The sequence below is a fragment of the Manis pentadactyla genome, chromosome 3 (assembly GCF_030020395.1).
Source record: "Manis pentadactyla isolate mManPen7 chromosome 3, mManPen7.hap1, whole genome shotgun sequence".
Lineage (NCBI taxonomy): Eukaryota > Metazoa > Chordata > Mammalia > Pholidota > Manidae > Manis > Manis pentadactyla.
This window is the reverse complement of record NC_080021.1, coordinates 16,230,134-16,251,949: the sequence shown is the minus strand read 5'-3', so window position 1 is coordinate 16,251,949 and position 21,816 is coordinate 16,230,134. Positions and strand designations below refer to the sequence as shown.

General features: G+C 34.0%; 1 protein-coding gene and 1 pseudogene across 1 annotated transcript in view; one reads left to right on the top strand and one right to left on the bottom strand.

The window, feature by feature from the left end:
* LOC130682808 (serine/threonine-protein kinase TAO1-like) overlaps positions 1 to 21,816 on the top strand; it is a 135,276-nt gene that overhangs the window by 69,953 nt on the left and 43,507 nt on the right. Inside the window, exons 4-9 of the mRNA XM_057497748.1 lie at positions 8,147 to 8,329; positions 13,664 to 13,735; positions 16,309 to 16,410; positions 17,683 to 17,728; positions 18,281 to 18,377; positions 19,894 to 20,007. Of these exons, the coding sequence (XP_057353731.1) occupies positions 8,198 to 8,329; positions 13,664 to 13,735; positions 16,309 to 16,410; positions 17,683 to 17,728; positions 18,281 to 18,377; positions 19,894 to 20,007 (563 nt within the window). The 5' untranslated portion in view covers positions 8,147 to 8,197. The remainder of the gene's footprint in view (positions 1 to 8,146; positions 8,330 to 13,663; positions 13,736 to 16,308; positions 16,411 to 17,682; positions 17,729 to 18,280; positions 18,378 to 19,893; positions 20,008 to 21,816) is intronic.
* On the bottom strand, positions 3,271 to 5,738 carry LOC130682809 (transcription initiation factor TFIID subunit 10-like; annotated as a pseudogene).

Here is a 21,816-nt window from a genome sequence, read left to right as displayed (position 1 = left end):
CACATACATCTGAGAAATTTCTCCGTGACTATTAGTGTGCCGGTGTCGAAACCAACCTGAAAATCAGTTTGGTTGTTCAAAGGTCTCTTTAATTATGCAGTTAGAATATATAATTTGATAAACATTACCTGGCTTATCGTTTCAGAAACTGTTGGAAGAATTTTTGAAATCACTGATCGATAGACTTAATTTCTATATAACATTTATTTGTGGACCACGTATGAATTTAAGAACATAGCATCTATATTACCAACTCATGATTGTGGTAAATGGCTGCAAAAAAAATTCTTTGTGTGAATACTAGATATGATTGAAAAGGCCTTTTGATAGGCTCTTGGGAACTTATGCATTATTAGCTGCATTTAAAAGGAAGAAGAAAGGAAACATTGGAGGGGTGGAAGACAAGGAGAAAGACTATCATTCTTTTATGCTGGTTCTCTTTCCAGACTGCATATTGTGCCTCATGGCCATTGGTTCCATGTAGTTTCATGCTTTCAACCCCTGTGCTTTTGTTACCATGACTTGGCTGTCTGACATTCATAAGTTATGTGGCAATAAAAATAGAGCAGTTTTTAGTGCTTAGTACTGTACTAGGTACTGTATACACATTAACATGTGTCCTCAGAACTGGGTACAGTAGATAGTATAACATGCTTGTGTAGACAAGTAAGCTAAGGCTGACAGAGTTATGCGAATTGCCCGAGGTTATACACTTGTCAAAAATCCAGAGGATGTTATTCAGTCCTTTCTTACTTGACTTCTCTGCTATTGATAACTCCCTCTTTTCTGGATTGCTGTGTTCCTTTAACTCTCTTGATGACAGATGTCTGCTTCTCCTTTGAGTTTCTGGCACTTCCTAGTCTCCTTGGGGGACTGGACTTCATCTCTCTACCCATTAAATCTTGATATTCCCACTGTTCTTTGACTCTTTTCTCGCAATGCGCTCTCTTTTTCTTAGAGATGACGTCTCTGGTTATAACGAATTACTGTCTTTATGCCAGAGTCCCGAATCCTTTTTTCTAGTCCAGAGTGCTCATCGGAGATCACACACATGAATTCAGTCATCTATTCGACATGTCCACATAAGTTATGCTGCTTAAATTCAGTGTGTTCTAGAGAGAGGTTTTCCCCTTGATTTCCTTCTGGGATTAGTCTCTTAGTAAATGGCAGTATCATCCACCAGTTTCACACCTCCAAAACCTGGTTATCATCTTACTCCTCCTGGCCCCTCATTCCTTGCATCCCATCTCCAGATTTTACTGGTTGTTGTATTCCTTCACCTCCTCATACCCATTTTCACACTCTAAAGTCCCCTGTGGCAAGTTAGTTGTACAAAGTTTTGCTCTCTTCTAACATGTTTTCTGCCTGGTGCCTCCTTGAGGTCCAAGCCTGAGCCACTACAGTTTGTCATCTGGGTGGGGGACGCAGCTCTCTATTTCTCTTGAGTGAGTTTTGGTATTTTATAAGTACCACTACCAAGTAATTTCCCTATTTCAGCTATTTTGTCAAATTTACAAGTTAAGAGCTGTTTATTGTATTTCCTTATCCTTCTAATGTCTTTAGGAATATAGTGATATGCCCTCTTTTGGGTAATTTGCTCTTGTTTTCTTTGGTTAGCTTGGCAGAGTTCTTTCAGGTTTATTGATTTTTTTTTTTCCCTGCAAAGAACTAGCTTTCGATTTTACTGATTTTGTTGTCTAGTTTCATTGATTTGCATTCTGTTCTTTAGTATTTCCTTCTATATTTAGCTTCCGTTTTATTGGCTTTTCTCTTTCTAGAGTTTTAAGATGGGACCTTAGATTATTCATTGGAGTTTTCTTTCTACTATGATTTAGTGCCTTAATTTCTGTGTAAGAATCCTGTAAATTTTATGCTCTATTTCTATTTTCACACAATTCATATTTTCCCTTTGCCCTTGAAATGTCTTTATTGACCCATGGGTTACCTTGAGGTGTATTTAATTTCCACACTTGAGGTCCTGTTTTTTTATAACTGTTTTGTTACTGATTGTAAGTTTACTACCCTCTTATCAGAAAACATTTTGTGTGATTTGAAATTTTTTCACTTGTTAACATTAGCTTTATGACCCGGTATATGATCTCACAGTGTATGTCATAATGCACCCTTGAGAAGAATGTACATTCTGTGGCCAGGCTGCATACTGGAATGTCACTAGGACCTGCTGGTTGGTAGTGTTGGTCTGTGGTGGTGGTGTTCTAGTTACAGACTTTTCTCTTTTCAGTTGTATCAATTTTTGCTTCGTGTAATTTGAAGCTCTTTTGTCAGGTGAGTATACATTTAGAATTTCATGAATGAAATCATAACAGTATGTAATGTACCTCTTTACTCCTTGTAATTTTCCTAGCTCTGAAGCTCTGAATATTTTATCTGGCATTAATATAGCCTTTAGCTTTCTCTTCTTTAATATTTTACATTTCCCTTAATGGAGGTCAGATTCTCTTACCTTTCCACCATCTAACTCTCTCTGTCTCTCTCTCTCTCTCTATTATTTTTGAATTCGTTCCACAAATCTTTCGCTTAGATAAAGGATTCTCTTCTGGGTTGGCAGTTCTTTACTTTCCTCACTTTAAAGACACTGTTGAACATTCTGTGGCCTCCACTGTATTTTATGAGAATTCTGTGATCATTCAAATTTTAGTTTATCTTTGCTTTTTAGCATTATGACATGTTTAGGCTTATCAGGCCTAGCTGTTTGTTACTGATTTTGAGTTTACGCCTTATTGGGCCTAAACTCTTTGAATTTGCTCTGTTTGGGGCTTGCTGAACATCTTGATTCTCTAAATTTAAGTTTTTGTCAAAGCTGAGATCTTTTCTGCTCTTAGTAAGAATTGTTTTATCTAAAAAATAAGATTTTCTTTTCTTTTATAGAACACCTATAATGTGAAATTTAGACAATTTGATACTGTCCCACAAGTTTCGAAGGATGTATTCATTTTTTCCAGTGTTTTTTCCTGTCTTTTCTTCAGTGTAGATAATTTCTGCTGCTCTGTTATCTTCAAGTTTACAGACCCTTCTGTCATTTCTGTTCAGTGGTTGAGCCCATGCAACGTCTTTTGTAATTTTTGGTAATTATATTTTTCAGTTCTAAATTTCTCGACGTGGATCTTTTTTTATACTTTTATTTTTCTGCTAGACTTTTAGACGATTTTTAAGAGTATTAAGCATTACCACATTTAATATGGTTATAATAGCTGCTTTAAAGTCTTTATGTGACAATTACAACATGAGGCATCTCCAAATTGGCATCTGTCCTTTCTTTTCCTTTAGAATTTGTCACATTCTCCAGTGGTGTGTGTATGTGTGTGTTGTTTGTTTTAGCATGTGCAGTAAATTTGGGATTTTATTCTGGCCATTTTGAACATGATCATGTCATTTCTGAGTCATGTTTGTATAGGTGCATTCAGACCATTTACATTTAGGGTGATTATGGATTGGTAGGTACTTATTGCTATTGCAGACTTTAGATTCGTGGTGACCAAATGTTCAAGGGTAACATCCTTACTATCTAAGAGTCTAATTTAACTCACTTAGTATGCTATTACACACACAAGCTAAATGTTCTTTTTTTCCCTCTCCTTTTCTTCCTCCTCCATTCTTTATATATTGGGTATCGCATTCTGTACTCTTTCTCTGTACATTTTTTTATTACCTCTGGTGACAGCTATTTAACCTTAGGAACACTTCCATCTATAGGAGTCCCTCCAGAATACACTGTAGAGACGGTTTGTGGTAGGTAAATTGTCTCAGCTTTTGCTTATCTGGAAATTGTTTAATCCCTCCTTCAAATTTAAATGATAACCTTGCCAGCTAGAGTATTCTTGGTTCGAGGCCCTTCTGCTTCATTGCATTAAATACGTCATGCCACTCCCTTCTGGCCTATAAGGTTTCTGCTGGGAAGGCTGATGATAGCCTGATGGGCTTTCCTTTGTGTGTGATCTGTTTACTCTCTCTGGCTGCTTTTAATAGTCTGTCCTTATCCTTGATCTTTGCCATTTAAATTAGTACATGTTTTGGTGTTGTCTTCCTTGGGTCCCTTGCGTTCGGAGATCTGTGCACCTCCACAGCCTGAGAGACCATCTCCTTCCCCAGATTGGGGAGGTTTTCAGCCATTACCTCCTCAAAGACACTTTACCTTTTTCACTCTCTTCTTCTTCTGGTACCCCTCTAATACAAATATTGTTCCGTTTACATTGGTCACACAGTTCTCTCAATATCCTTTCATTCCTAGAGATCCTTCTTTCCTGTTGCTCTTTCAGGATTAGTTGTGTTAATTATATTTTCATACTATATGTGGTTTTGGGAGGAGGCCTCTGTCTCACCTCTCACGCTGCCATCTGCAAACCAGTCCTGTCAGTAGTGTGGCTTCTTTACACTGATGTCGTATTCACTGAGGGCCGGGGTCAGCTCCTTCATGGTTAAGTGTACTCCATTTTGTGGTGTGGCAGAGCATCGTGGGCAATATCTGAGATGAATTTATGGGCAGCTAGGGAGATGAGCTGAATTCCATGTGTGTTCAAGGCCTCAAAGCCAGCATGGTTCATTTAGTATCCAGTCATTACATCCAGGAATAGGGATGTGGAAGCCTCCAGCGACAATCAGGAAGTCCACGAAAGGTGTGCTGAACACCATCGGCCTCACTGCTCCGTGGGCAGTGTTGAGCAGAGGGTAAACGCCGTTAGACACGGCCCCCTCTGAGGATGCCGCACCGCCCAGTGACAGCTTCCCCGCTCAGCTCAGCCAGCTCTCCAGCCTGCGCCGCCGTGCATCCCATGCCCCCTGCTGCGCCTCCAGCCCCAACACCCGTACTGTCACTGCCTTGTTCTTTTTGGCAGCAGTGCGCTGAGGGCCGTGCTGCAGGGGCTGAGGCAGTAGAGGCCGGTGCCTCCTCGAGGTCTGAGCCTGAGCCACCACAGTTTGTCATCTGGATGGGAGAGGCAGCTCTCTAGTCCTTCTTGAGTGAGTTTTGGCATTGTATAAGTACCACTACCAAGTAATTTGCCTATTTCAGCCATTTTGTCAAATTTTCGAGTTTAGAGCTGTTTATTGTATTTCCTTATCCTTTCAGTGTCTTTAGGAATATAGTGATATGCCCTCTTTTGGGTAATTTGCTCTTGTTTTCTTTGGTTAGCTTGGCAGAGTTCTTTCAGGTTTATTGATTTTTTTTTTTCCCTGCAAAGAACTAGCTTTCGATTTTACTGATTTTGTTGTCTAGTTTCATTGATTTGCATTCTGTTCTTTAGTATTTCCTTCTATATTTAGCTTCCGTTTTATTGGCTTTTCTCTTTCTAGAGTTTTAAGATGGGAGCTTAGATTATTCATTGGAGTTTTCTTTCTACTATGATTTAGAGCCTTAATTTCTGTGTAAGAATCCTGTAAATTTTATGTTCTATTTCTATTTTCACACAATTCATATTTTCCCTTTGCCCTTGAAATGTCTTTATTGACCCATGGGTTACCTTGAGGTGTATTTAATTTCCACACTTGAGGTCCTGTTTTTTTTTAACTGTTTTGTTACTGATTGTAAGTTTACTACCCTCTTATCAGAAAACATTTTGTGTGATTTGAAATTTTTTCACTTGTTAACATTAGCTTTATGACCCGGTATATGATCTCACAGTGTATGTCATAATGCACCCTTGAGAAGAATGTACATTCTGTGGCCAGGCTGCATACTGGACTGTCACTAGGACCTGCTGGTTGGTAGTGTTGGTCTGTGGTGGTGGTGTTCTAGTTACAGACTTTTCTCTTTTCAGTTGTATCAATTTTTGCTTCATGTAATTTGAAGCTCTTTTGTCAGGTGAGTATACATTTAGAATTTCATGAATGAAATCATAACAGTATGTAATGTACCTCTTTACTCCTTGTAATTTTCCTAGCTCTGAAGCTCTGAATATTTTATCTGGTAATAATATAGCCTTTAGCTTTCTCTTCTTTAATATTTTACATTTCCCTTAATGGAGGTCAGATTCTCTTACCTTTCCACCATCTAACTCGCTCTGTCTCTCTCTCTCTCTCTATTATTTTTGAATTCGTTCCACAAATCTTTCGCTTAGATAAAGGATTCTCTTCTGGGTTGGCAGTTCTTTACTTTCCTCACTTTAAAGACACTATTGAACATTCTGTGGCCTCCACTGTATTTTATAAGAATTCTGTGATCATTCGAATTTTAGTTTATCTTTGCTTTTTGGGATTATGTCATGTTTAGGCTTATCAGGCCTAGCTGTTTGTTACTGATTTTGAGTTTACACCTTATTGGACCTAAACTCTTTGAATTTGCTCTGTTTGGGGCTTGCTGAGCATCTTGAATCTCTAAATTTAAGTTTTTGTCGAACCTGAGATCTTTTCTGCTCTTAGTAAGAATTGTTTTATCTAAAAAATAAGATTTTCTTTTCTTTTATAGAACACCTATAATGTGAAATTTAGACAATTTGATACTGTCCCACAAGTTTCTAAGGATGTATTCATTTTTTGGAATGTTTTTTTCTCTCTTTCATAAATTTTTACAAGATTTTGTGTAAAGTCGTGCTTTTAGTAAATGTAGTATAATTTGATATTTCAAATTTTTAAATAAGGTCTAAGTACATAGAAGGCTTTTTGTTTTTCACAGATGTATTAGTTAAATATGTACACTTTATATAGAATTTAGTTCAATCTCCTCTTTTTAGGAGTGATAAGTTATATGACTTCCTGTGGTCACATATTCTGGGAAGAATTGTAATTGAAGCATTGTTCCAGGGAATTAATTTCCAGAGCAGTGTGATTGGTAAAAGTGAAGAATATGGTTCAGCCTTGAAAATGTTAGAAAAGGAATACAAACTAGTAATTTGAATTTTTAATGCAATGTAGTATTAATTTAGGGAAGTGCAAAAAATATGTAAATGTGTTTTATGTAGTTAGATATTTAATAACAAGCATTATAATTGGTTTAGTTGACTTCACTAAAAGGGAGACAGGCTTAAAAAATTCTCTGTTGTTTAAAAAATTTTTGAAATTAATAAAATTAAAAACATTCAAGAATTTTAAAAATATGCTTTGGGCATGGAAAAAACTGGCTAGAGCTTTATTTTCCCTTAAGAGTTTAATGAAATCAGTTTTTGGAGTTTTTAATTTTAATTGGTAAATTTAAGGAGGACATGTTAACTAACATTTAATGTACTGTTTACTGTTCCTGAGTACTATTCTACACTTAACATTTATTAACTCATTTAACCCTCACAGCTACTCTGGGAGGTAGGTTATTTCTTTCATTTTATAGACTAGGAAAATGAGGTTACGCAAGTTCATAGTTGGTAAATAATTGTTGTCAGGTCTCCTATCTAGGCAATGTCATTCTAGAACCAGGTTCTGAAGCCTCTCATTTATAGCAGCCATTTTTGAAATTTGTTAATCTGATATAAAGGAACTGATACCAGAACCACCAGGAAATTCTGTAGTCTATCTACTTACATAATGAAGCAGATATGATAAGGCCATATTTTAATATGAATCAGGTTGTGGAGGAAACAGTTATCTATCTATGTTAAATTCATTATTTTCTCCCATTGCATTTTTCTTAGGAATGTCTGTGTTAGAGTTGATTAAACACTGCCATGTGGTATCTGAAAGGAAAAGAAATCTTACTGAATTAAATCTATTATCTATTTTCTTGCATTTGAAGGTCATTAACAGATGGGAATCTTCCTGTTGTTAGAAACATATTATGGGTACATTTTGAGTTGTTGGGCATGTTTTTAATGGTCTTCTTACTGTATTATCTCTTTTGCTTATGAGCTTATTGCATCAGAGTTAGGTAAATCTTTGAGTACTGATACAGAAAGCCTTCCAGTACATAAAGATTTACCTAATCTTTAGAAGTGTATGTATAGTATGTACTTACATACTATGTATAGTGGGAGTTTTTTTTTTAAAGCAGCTCAGATGATTGTGATGATGAGCTGGGTTTAAGAGTCCTGCACTGGTAGGCAACACTTTTTCAGTGAAATTCCACGTCTAAGATAATTTTATATCTGTAGTCAGAAAATGATATACTAATTATTCTTAACAACTTTTGCTTTTCCTTTTTTCTTTTCTTATTTCTCTCCAATTGTTTATGCCAACGTGGCTTCATTCATACCGATTTCCCAAGGGTTGGGAGAACAGCATAAAATTAGAATCAGACAGCTGATTGCCCAGCAGGATGTCATCAACTATCCAAGCACAGAGCCTGAAGGACCCTGAGATTGCAAAACTCTTCTCCAAAGAAGATCCAGAGAAGCGCTTCACAAATCTCAGAAAAGTTGGCCAGGGAGGCTATGGAACAGTGTTCTTTGTAAGTGTTAAAGGCTTAATGTCAGTGACCAGCATTTATTTAATATCCAGTCCTGGCAGAGTAAAAATCAGTAATACAAAAAGACATAGGCAATAGTCTATTTTATAGTCACTTGCATTAGGTGTATATAAAAAGATCATTTTATTTATTGAGCTTCTTAGATTATTGAAAAAATGGGAAAGATATTCGGCTTTAATTTCCATGTTGTTTACACTACTTTAGCAGTTTTATGACTTACATTGTTATTGAATCAAATATTACAAAACACTGACTTACATAAAGTCCCATACACATTTCATTACTATTCATTCATTATTTCTTCCTATTAAGAATGCTTTTTTTTCTCAGCAACAAGTTTTGTATAGATGTTTAATATTTTTAATATTTTGGTAGTATTACAGATTTAGGTTTTTCATTTTAATGGGTACCTTAAGAATAAAAGAGAAAATGTGTTCCAAATTCTTAACAGTTTGAACTTTTCACTTAATTCTCATTTGTAAATTAGAGGTAAAAATAAGGTAGTAGAAACTCCCTCTGCAATTTTCCTACCCAAAGACAGCTGCTGTTAACATTTAGATAAACATCCTTGCAGAATCTTTTTGTCTACGCATGCTTTATGTGTGTGTGTGATGTAGGTTATGTTTGTTTGATTTCTGGATTGGACACAGGATAAGGGAAGAGGCACTCAGAAAACAGGTATTTCATAAACAACCTTTTTTCTGTGTTACAGTTTTGTCTGAATGTAAGCTTCTCCCATTGTTCTCCTTAATACTACTGTGGAGAAATATAGAATAAAAAAGGAAAAAAATATACAGCCTCTTAGAAATGGGCCCAATAAGAGAACCCTGTTGAAAAAATCCCTGTCATGGAGCCATTCAATGTGTGTCAGTAGTATTTTTTAGTTGACTTATTTTATTAAGTATAACTTATATACAGTAAATACAGATATATTAGATGTATAGTTTGATGAAATTAGACAAGTTATATGCCATACAACCAACAATTCAAGATACAGAATGGTGATAGTTGTGGGGAATAGAAAGAAGTAGAAAGAGGATAGAATGATAACTTGTTTTACCTCTTTTGATAATAAATATTTAGTATATTTGAAAGTTAAAATTGTCATTATGTATGGGGGTAGTCACTAATAGGCAAGCAGGAACAATGAATCCAACTGTATTTGGGCTATAACCACATTGGAGTAAAAACCAAAACTAATGCGAGTAACTTTCATACACAGTATTTTAAGTGTATACCCTCTGTCTGGTTGGGAAGAAGAAACTGCCAACAAATCTTGAACTCTTCTCTGTAAACTTGTTTCATATTGGTATGGGTGTGACAGTTCTGAATCTGTGTGTTAAAAGATTGAGCAGTGAATAATTTTGATGTCATTTTGGACTCAGATCCTAACTGAAAAGAATGATAGAAATAGGAAATTGGCAAATGTAAGGAAGAACCATGTGGGACTAGATAGGTATTGGATAGGAATTTGTGGCATTAACATGAACTAATTACATGACATATATATTTCCTAGCTCTCTCTTCTGTAAGATTTTAGTTGCGTTGATATCCAAGCAGCAAGCAGCACACTTAGCACTCAGATCTTGGTTTCCTCACTACATGGATCAAGAGCTCTTGCAGTAATGGTTCATTCTACTGTGGGGACTAGGGTCATAAAAGATAAGCTTTAGAATAACTTGAACCAGAAATTTAAAAAATGCTTTTAAAATGAAAAATAGGACCTTTCAAGAGGATGCTAGAACCAGCTTGAAGGTGCTCCCACTGGCCACATCTGGAACAATTTGAGTATCAATATAGACATCTATTGATTATAACCCATTGAATAAAATAGGAATTCCTAATTTCCATGACAGATATAGGATGGATAGATAGTTAGAAAGGGAGGGCTTTTCTTTATAATAGAATGCTGACTGATAAATGTGAAAGGAATGGTAGAGTTGGGAAAAACCAGCATTTTGAAATCATCATTGCAAAGATTGTTTGGGGCTAGAATCTTCAGTGGTTGCTAAAACTAGGGGGAAAGTTTGATGAGCAGAATATTTATATAGTTTAAAAGTATCTCTCCACAGATTGCTTGTTAGATACAAAGTAGGAAACAGTGGTTATAACTATATACATTGGAAAGAAACAGTCAGACACCTTGAGTGGGTAATGAAAATTTGTAACCAGTGATGAACAGACATTGTATGTGTCCAGATATGATACCCTGAAAAGGACACAATATTACTCATGTAGTATTTCAACCACAGATATGTAACCAGAATCTAATCTTGAAGAAGCTTCAGACAAACACAAATTTAGCACAACTCGTAATCCTGAAGGGACAGAGAAACATGACTGTGGACATTAAATACTTTCCTGTTGTTTTTTTTGTGTGTATGTGATAGGCAAAATAATCTCATTTTAATCTGATTTAATTTTAATGTAATCATCATTACTAATGAGTTTGGATTTTAATAAATTACAGTCACTTTATATAATACATTACATAACACTTTTATAATACATTATATACATTACATACATAATATACATACATACATTATATACATAATATATATACATATATATAATACATTATAATACATTATATAATAACACTTTTTATAATACATTATAAAGAAATTAAAAGTAATACTAGAGCTGCAGATTTTGCAATAAAATAGAGTTTACCCTATAATCTTCTCCCAGATCCTTTAAAGTTTACAAGTTTCATAACCACAGAACCTGTATCAAAACTAAGAAATCAACATTGATACACTGATACTATTAACTAAACAACACACTTTATTTAGATTTTCCCAGTCTTTGTGCTCTTTTCTGTTCTGGAATCTACTCCAAGTGACTACACTGCATTTAGTATACCCTCTTTTGAACTTTATCTTGTGCTAGTTAGAAATGCAGCTCTTTAGCAGAACAATGAAATTGGACCCTTACCTCATACCATATATGAACATTAAAATTATAAAACTCTTAGGGTAAAACTGCATGACCTTGGTTTTGTCACAGGATTCTTAGAAATGACAACAAAAGCATGAACAAAAGAACAGCATAGATATTGGATTTGATCAAAATGTAAAATTTCTATGCTTCAAAACTGAAAAGACAACAATAGAATAGGAGAAATTATTTGTAAATCATATGTCTGCTACGGGACTTGTGTCTTGAATATATAAAGAACTCTTACAACTCAATAAAAAAAGGCAACCCAATTTTTAAATGGGCAAAGAATCTGAATTGACATTTCTCCAAAGATGTACAAATGGCCAAAAAGCACATAAAAAGATGCTCAACATTCACTGGTCTCAAATCTTGAAAACATTATACTAAGTGAAAGAAACCAGTCACAAAAGACCATATATTATATGGTTCCAAAGTGTACAGAATGGGCACATCTCCAGAGACACAGAAAGTAGATTAGCTGTTCCTTAGGGCTGAAGGGGTGAGGAATAGGGATAGGAGAGTGATAGCTAAAGTGTGTGGGGTTTCTTTTTTCTTTTTTTTTTAATGGGGGAAAAATTTGAGGTAAGGTACACATAATCTAAAATTTACCATTTTAACCATTTTTAAATGAAACAATTTGGAGTTTCTCTTTAAGGTGATGAAAGTTCTAAAATTGTAGTTATCAGTAAATTGCATATATGTATCATATTGATCAGTATTGCATGCATCTGTCAGTGTACTAAAAGGTATAGAATTACACACATTCAAATGGGTAAATTATATCTCATTAAAACTGTTAGAAAAGAATGTAGCTGGTTAGACCTATTGACTGAAATCAAGGGGCTCACAAATTGATGAGTAGAGAACATTTTGGAAAAATAAATTCATATTCAAGATCTTATGCAGACAGATCCACTTCACCCATTATGTTAGGCGGTGCACGTTTTCCTTAATCAGTCTGCTAGTAATTGAAATTGGAAGGTCATTAGTTGTTCCAAGGACCCACTTAAAAGAATATATATATATATATATATATTTTTTTTTTAAGGAACTCTATTTAGGTATAATTTACATACCTGCTTGTCTAATTTTTTAACAGCTTTTTTGAGATTTAATTTACATACTCTCAGTTCACCAAATTTAAGTGTGCATTTCATAGATTTTTAGTAAGTTAGATTTTTGTAGCCATCACCATAATCTAATTTTAAAACATTTTATCTTTGGGAATTCATTAAAGACTGAATTGAAGATGAATTCTTCCACAGATGACTAGAGATGATGAACCCTTCTTACTGAACTCATTTGAAATGTTTTGCAGCTATCCTCTTGTGCCTTCTTTATATATCATCTTTTTTTTAACACATAATGAGAATTTGGCTCTTATTTTCTAAAGAGTTATCTTTTATGTTTCTGTTATGCTTTTATTTTTTTATCAAAATTCCATAGCAGTGGTAAATAGTAATGGTGATAGCATTTTAGCTGTCTTGTCTTAATTCTAGTTAATAGTTGTTTACAATAGACATGATTTATCATGTTGAGGAATTACCTTTCCCATGTGGGTTTTCTAAGAGTTTGGTCTTCCCTGCATTAAATACATTTAGAGTTGGGCTCTTTCTACATTTTCAATATTTATTAAGCATTTATATATATAAGTATATATTTTTCCCCTTTGATTTGTAAAAAAATATGGCAAATTATGAAATGTTTTCCTGTATCAAAATTTTGTATTTCTGTGGTAATATATTTTATCCAAATGAAATATTCTTTTAATGCTCAGTAATATTTGGTTTTAAAATTTTATTTAGAGTTCCCTTGCCTACATTTATAAGTCAGATTGGTACCTAACTTTCTATTTTGCGCTGCTTGTGAGGGTTTAGTTGTTGGGTTAGACTGCCTCCTTACAGTTAATGGGGTAGCTTTCCTTTTTCTCCCCTTTTATCCTGGGAAGTTCCCCTAGTGAAACTGCTCCACTCACAACAATTTTAAAGACAATTTAGTATTCTTTTCAATCTTCCACCACTGTTTTACTCGAATTTTCTTCTCTAGATCAATTTTAGTAGTTCTTTCCTAGAGAATTGTCCATTTCATTGAAATTTTGACATTTACAGGCCTAGCATAGACTTGTACTAGTCACTTATTTGTTTGTTTATAGTTCTGTTCAAATTTCTATATTTTTCCTCTCAACTAGCTGATTCAAAGATAAACATGCATTATTTTTATTTCTTAAGTACCAGCTCCTTGACAATTTGATACGCTTTTTGCTATCCATTTACTTATGTTTTTAATGTTCTTTAAAATCAGTTTTGGTATCTTTTTGGACATGGTAGTTTATAAATGTTAATTTTTACAGTGGTCTTCTGTCTTTTTTAGGCACGAGATGTGCACACCCATGACAAGGTGGCTATCAAGAAAATACCTTTTACTGGAAAGAGGGCTATGGAGGTAGGTGAAGTATGTATGTTTGTATTGGCATGTTAAAGAAAGCCATACCATTTTTAATTGGGGATAGGTGGAAATTTTTTCAAAAAATGTTGAAAAATATACAAATACTAAGGTTTATCTCAGTGAATTTACTTCCACAGACTCAATGTGCCCATTTAACCTGTACCTAGAGCCATAAACAGCATTCCTGACATCCCAGAAATCTCCCAACTACATCCCTTACTTTTAATTTTTTTGGATATGTGCTGCTGTCACGAGTTTTAATTTTTTAAATTGTTCAGCAGATTATTCTATAATAGAGGGATTATCATGTCTGAGAAAGTACACTAGAATAAGGTACATTTGACAGTAAGTATACTGGATATAAATTTTTAATGGTTGAGAAATTATTTAACGGCTGTTTCAAATAATCATCGGCAGCAATATATCTATTCTGAAAAATAAGGCAGTGGGTAATAATCTGCAAAATAAAATTTCTGTACTGTGTTGCATGTACTTTAGTTCATCAGTGTTCTGATTAGTTCTTCTTTAATTGCATAAGTTTATAAAATTACTTTCTAAGTCTGTTCTCTGTCTTTAATTCTTTAAAAAATTTATTTATTTTTAATTGTGGTAAAGTACACAAAACAAATTTACCATCTTAACCACTTTAAGTGTAAGTTCAGTGGTGTCAAGGACATTCACATTGCTGTGCAACCATCACCACCATTCATCTCCAGAATTCTTTCATTTTGCAAAAGTGATATTCTCCACCCATCAAACAGTAACACCTCATTCCCTCCTCCCCGCAGCCCTTGGAAATCACCTCTCCACTTTCTGTCTCTATCAATTTGACTACTTTAGGTATCTCATGTAATTGAAATTATGCACCATTTGTCCTTTTGTGACTGGCTTGTTTCACTTAATATAGTGCCCTCAAAGTTCATCTATGTTGTAGTGTGTCAGAATTACCTTTCTTTTTAAAGCTGAATAATATTCCCGTGTGTGTGTGTGTGTAAAAACACCACATTTTGTCCATCTACCACCTGTAAATGGACACTTAGTTGCTTCTACCCCTTGGTTATTGTGAATAATGCTGCTGTGCACATAGGTACACAAGTATTTCTTTGAGTTCCCGCTTTTAAACTTTAGGGTATATGCCCAGAGGTAGAACTGCTAGATCAGTCTTTAAGTTTTAAAGGTTTTGGCTTTCTACATTTCTGTAATCTCTGTTTTGTGGTAAATATTGTTTTTTGTGATAATTATACTTATGGGTATGGTAACACTATTGTGATTGATCACTGTTCCATTATGTCGATACCTAAAAAAACTCTTAATTTCTAAAACCCCTAAAAAAACCTCCATTTTTTACAAGTTTAATTTAATTTGCCATTCTACAGTATAACTTTAGAACCAGCTTTCATAGCACACTTGTGTTGGAGTCTGTTTAATTAGTCATGCCCAGAACAAAAAGTTTCACCTAGGGCATCATCTTCTCTCATTTAATATTGTATCCTTCCTGGAAGTTTTTTTTACATTGAAGAATACAGGTTTTAGCTTGGTTTTGTTTTGAGAGTTTGCCTCCCAGAGCACTCAAATTTGAAATGTAAAGCCCATAAAACACTTTCTGAAGTTAGCATCTTACAGCTTACACATTTTACACTGTGAATATCTTGCTCTATTTTCTTGAGGGCTTATGAAATAACATAGGAGATACAGGATCTTAAATTCTAGTGCAAAACATTTTTTAAAGTTCTGTATTCTAGTTCCCCTACCTTTAGAAATATTGTACAAGTCAGCAGTAAAGCTTGGAAAAACTGAAACAAGAACAAAAAACAGATTCCAAGTTCCCATCCCACATCTACTAAGCCTCTGGTATTTTCAGTTCCCTGATTGCTTCTGACAAGTAACTATATTTAGGATATGGCCTAAGTTTCTGAAGTTGTCATAGAGTAGCTTTTATTGCTGAAGGTTTATCTGTTATTTACTAGTAGGCGTCAATGGGAAGGTTCTTCGGGAAATCCTGTAGGAAAATGTTCCCGTGCTGCTTGGTTTTTCTGTGAACTTCCCTCTGTTATAACCTCAGTGTTCACTAGCATTTTAGAATATGTGCATTTAGGAAGTTAGGTAATTACTTGATTTGAGTTTAAACAGCAGAAAAAACTTAACATTTGGTAGACAATATAAGCCAGAAAACACAACAGCTGAACTTTAAGATATGTAAATCATACAACAAAAGCTGCAAAAAAGAAGGGGGAGGTTGAACTTTTGAAGAAAAACCACTAAATATAGTATATAGTTTTCAACAGGCTTGGTGTGTGGTTGTAAAATTTTTATAAGACTCATTGATAATAAATTTTATGAAAATAAAAATGTGTCCTACCTGGAATTAATTTTATGGTATTGAGTTGTAAACTATATGAATGTAATTTCTTTAAAATATATTAGTTTGACATTTAAATATTACAAATAAATCAAAGTTGTATGTTCTTGTTAACTTTTTAATCTAATAATTACTTTTGTACTTCTATAGTTTTCTAAGGAAAGGCAACTGTTCCTAATTCTTTCCTTTATTCTTTTTTTTCTCCCCACAGTGTTGGCAGGGTATTATTAAGGAAGTCAGTTGCCTACGAACATTAAAACATCCCAACATTGTAGAATACAAAGGCTGCTATTTATGTGAGCACAGAGCATGGGTAGGTATCTGCTCTCCCCTGGCTGTAATTTTAGTAGGTTTAGTTTATAATTAATTCAAAAATGTCTCAAAATAGTTGTGTAAAGCCACGCACAAACACCTTGAAATGTTAGCTCATACTGAGAAAAGAGGAGCAGCTTTTCCTGAGACTCTTAGGCAGTAAGAAATAACAGAACCTTTGCCGGTTGACTCCAGAGATTCAGCTGACCGTCACGTGCACGGGAAAATGTTCTGATGTATGTTAGCGGTATCACTCTTCAAATGCTTTATCAAACATTTGTTGAGAGCAATCCTATCAAAGGATGAAAATCAGCATTTATTTTTGACATAAATGTGTTGTAAGCTATTTAACCACAAGGATCTTGGTTGGAATATTGGTGGTGAATCCTGGTGAAATCTGAGCTGATTGTGATTCTTTGGCTGAATAATACTAAAGGTAGAAAATTGGGACATTTTATTGCAGAAAATGGAAATTAATTTTGCCCTATTGTTGAAACTAAGGTAAGGTAGTAATCTTACAACGGTTTAGGCATAGTAATTATGTCTTTTCAGAGAAAGGCTAAGTTTTCTTTAAACAGGAATGACGTTTTATTTTTAATAAGCTACAGCTGATTATCATTTTAGTATACAGAACTTAGATTTATTTAGATTTGTAATGTTTGGTTTAATTTGATGGTGATGGTACTCCTAAATTTGAGGCTGTGGTAAAAGAAAAAACAGTGGCAGAGAGGGTAGACTGCCTCTCTGTCTTTCAAGTTTCTCCATCTGTAAAACAAGGATGACAATAGGGTCTACTTCCAGAGGTGGTTATGAGGATTAAATTAGTTAATATATATAAAATACGTGGCACATAAGAGGTGCTCTTTGTTTGCTTTATAGGAAAGATTTAAACTATAACCTAAACTTTGTATATATATAGTACCAGAGGACGATTTTCTGCTTCCTTAACAATACCAGTATTGCTACTATAGGTTAATATTAATGGAATATGTATATTCCTTTATAGCTTTAGTTAGTAATTATATGAAACACACATCTTCTACAAGCAGTTATATGTCGGCATTATAAAAGATTAATGTAGCATTGGCTTAACTTCGTGTATGCATTTAACAAGTTTCAATATGTATACTTATGTTTAAAGGTAATTGATAAGTAGAGTTTGTTTCACTTCAAACTATCTTCTCGATCTCCTTGGTGAATTTATTTTATCTCATATAGAATCTTTTTATTTTAATAGTGTATTTTAATGTTTTTATCATTTTTTCCCCTGTAGCTTGTAATGGAATATTGTTCAGGATCTGTTTCAGATTTGTTGGAATGTAAGTTTCCTTTATTTATTAAGAAAAGAAAAGTATTAGTATAATAAAATGAGAATTCATTCACTAAGAGACTTTTTTAATAATGTTAAAACTTTCCAGGAAGAGTAAAAACCTTTGTCTTTTCTAGAGTCTCAGTGTGGTATGCACTGTCCTCATTAAATACTACGTTTTAGCATAAAAATGAGTTTTCTTTCATTATGATTTAACAGGCATTTTTCTGCCTTCTTTATCATTAAACTTGATTTGTTCCTTCTGTTCAGAATGAAGATATGTAGGAATATAAAAAGGGAAAGCTTCTCTTTCATTGTTTTTATAATCATGAAATAATTGTTAAATGTTAACTTAGAGGAAAATAGGCTGTGAATTATAATGACTAGGGACAACTGCACACTTAGGTTCAATTGTTTTGTTTATTATCTTGGAAAGAAAAAAATTCCTTCTTGCTAAATGTTAGTTTTTTTAAATTTGCCCATATATTAGATATGTGTATATGTATTTTAAAATAAAAATGTTCTATAGAATAATTATTTTCAAATGAAATCTTATTTTAAGTTCACATAATGCCATTACAAGAAATGGAAATAGCAGCAATTATACACGGTGCTCTTCAGGGATTAGCCTACTTCCATTCTCGTGCCAGGATCCATAGGTAAGTACTTTAAAGATTACCATATATTAATAAGCAAATTTATCAGACCTAGAATTTATTAATCCTGAAAGCTTTGTTGGTTTTAGCTAAATAAAAGTATTCTGGAGTTCTACAAATTCATATTTTTTTAGCTTATCCATGTCTTAAAATGAATATACTAATTTATTTGATCTCTTTGTTGAGAATAATTTTTATCTTTTTCTACACATGCTGCTGGGCCTTCTGAAGTATGTGCACTTTATAGATTTGTGATAGAAATTTAATTATAGAAAAGTTTAATTTGTGAAGTGGAAAAACGATAGGGATTATGTATTCTTACTTGTTTCATTTTACAGATGAAGAAACTGATGCCCCAATTTGTGACTCACTTCTCAAAGCTGATGAAGCAAGATAGATTAGACTAGAACTAACCTAGATCTTTTGTCCTCCTGGTGACTCATAATGCCAGATTTGTTCCATTGATTCCATGACAGAGACAAGTAAAAGCTACTTAACACTCTATGCTTTTGAGATAATCCTTGATAATCCTTGATAATGGATAGTAATTTAAAGATTAAACCATCATAAACTACATTTTTAGCATTGGTATTGGTTTTGTCTGTTTTTAGAAGGAAGGTAGCATTTTTAAAATTATCTATGTGAACCAGACAATACATAGTAAACTTGTATAGTAGAGTCATTGCAAATTAATGGGTTATCAGTTTTTTAGATGAGGATAGTAAGGTCCAAGAGAAATCCACATGCATAGTAAATAAGAGAATGAAAGAGTTGGAAGCAGAACCTGAGGTCTTCTCAACTTCAAAGAACCTTCCATTTTTAAAAAAAACAAATGGAAGAAAATAGATTGACTTAATGTTACACCCATTATAATACTGTATAGTATGAATTTAGAAATTTCTTTCTTTTTGAATGTTATGGTACCCATTGGGAATACAATCCCATTATAATTTTCTTAGTTCACATGTACATTGCTGATTTGGAAAAGAGCTTAAAAGTAAATTTGGGATCATTGATATTACCTTACCCATGTGTTTCAGTTTTCATTTATATTTAGGTAGGAGAACTATGCAAAAATTTAGAATGATATGAGTAATTAAAAAAAAACAAATTTGGGACATCAGGTTCTTTTTTTTCCATTATATTGTTAAGGGTCTACTCAGAAATCTTCCAGTCATATAAGAATGTTCAGCTAAATTTTTAAAACCATTATTTGTACCAATAAACAGGCACTCAAATATCGAGTCTGTGCTATTAATTACCTAATTTTTTTCTTCTGTTTCTACTGCTATTTTATCTTCTCTTTTAGAAAATTGTTACTATATACTTATAGGAATTCTGTGTATCTCATTTCTTAGTTTTGATCTTAATTCTCATTATCCCAATTGAGAGATTATCCAAGGCCTTAATTATTCTCATTTCTCCTTCCCTATTTTATAAATTTTTATATGATCTTTATAATTTTCAGTATAATCTTACAAAGGAGAGAAAAATAATTTTCTGTGTTCCTTAAACGCAGAGACATCAAAGCAAGAAATATCCTTCTGACACCACGAGGCCAGGTGAAACTTGCTGACTTTGGATTTGCTTCCATGGCCTCTTATTCCAAGACTTTTGTGGGAACACCGCATTGGTAAGCGTAGTCCTATCTGCTATTCATCCTCATAATTGGAATAGGCAGTGTGTGGTTGTACTTTTATCAGGTGCTTTATGTTTCTCTTGGAAATACAGTGCTGCTTTAGATATTACTCTAAGCACTGTAGTTTCAGATACAGATTTGGAGTGCTGCCCTTGTATCTCCTACTGTATCATTTGTCCCCCCTACGTTTCTTTCCTGTTATCATCTACATCATGTACTGGGGGTAGGAGTGAAAAAATTTAAATTTTTAAGAAGGGAGAAGATAGAAATGCTAAGTGGAAATTTTCTTTAGATTTATACTTACTGTGTGTCAGTATCTTCCGAATAAGAGTACCTGAAGACTGGTAGCTGATTAGGAACTTTTTGTTTTCATTTTTGATTGTGGAGAATTTCAAGTATACAGGGAAATAGCCAAAAATATAACGAAGGCTCACACAGCGGTCAGCTCAGCCTAACAGCACTACCCCAGGGCCTGGCTGCCCTGTGTACTTGACCTTCTTGCCCTCCCTCCCACCTCCAATTATCTGAAGCGACTTCTAGACATCATCTAATTTTATTCATAAATAATTCCATATTAATGTCAGCAAGTTTGAAGGGTATAATTTTCCACATCTTCAACTTCCATAGATGTCCTCTCTCTGTATATGTTGAGAAGTGTCTTAGGTCTACTGCATCTTCTTTTCCACCTACCTTTCAAATCTCCCAACTCCCAGTTTGTTAAAGAAAGGCTTCTCACCCATCCTGAAGAGTAGAGTGATGCATTGTTCTGAGAATTAAAAGCCTCAAACCATCACCAGAGGGACAATCTGAGAAAACGTAACATCTAGAATATATGGCATCAGAAATATTGAAGAGTTAGGACACCAAGTTTTGGCAAAGGGCCTTCTGCCTTCACAGTCATCTCTCTTCAGTTCCTTTTATTCCTTGCTCTTTCTTTTCCCCAATTATCTTTCCTCCCATCTTCTTTTCTAGTGAATCACAAATTATCTCATTTACAACTGGGACAATCGTTGTGAGGACACATTAACATGTTATTTACAATGAGAAATGAAGTTTGGCATTTCCTGACAGAAAATAATTCTGATCTGAATGGTTCATATGACCGTGCAGACTGGGTTTGCTAATTAGGTTATTATACAGCAGTGTTTTTAATGAGTTGAATGAGCGAGGTCCTCAGCTCCAAGTTGTAAATATCTGTAAAGCACATATACATATGTGTGCATTATATCCTTTGCAACGATTAAGTTTATAAAATTTAGATACCAGCTCAAAAATATACAAGCGGATACATCATTTTTTAAATAAATTCATTGGAAGTAAGAAAATAAAAAGTTTGAAGACCACTGTTCTGTATGACCAAAAATTTCTTATGTAGAACCCTAGTTTAGATAGAATCCTCTTCCCCTGTATAAAAAAGGGTTCTTTGGACAAATAATGCTTCTTTATGGTCACCCTCTTTACAAGTCAGTGATCAATATTAGATACTAGAAAGGAGCTAGAAAGTTGTGCATTAAAAACAAAACTACCTTTTTAACTTTGTTGAACTTGGTGACTCCCCAAGCTTACTTCAACATCTTAACACATTAGAAGCCCTCTATTATAGGCAATTGAAATTTGTATACTGTATATTAGGAACACAGCACTATGTACATATTTACATATTTTTACACACAGGAACTCACATACGCCTGGTGACAAATCTTATTAAGCAGTCAGAAACTGTTCTAAATGTTTGTGCTTAACAAGTAGAAAGGAAGTATAAGGTAAAGCAACAGTGAGAACATTAGTCTAGCTGAAGATGCG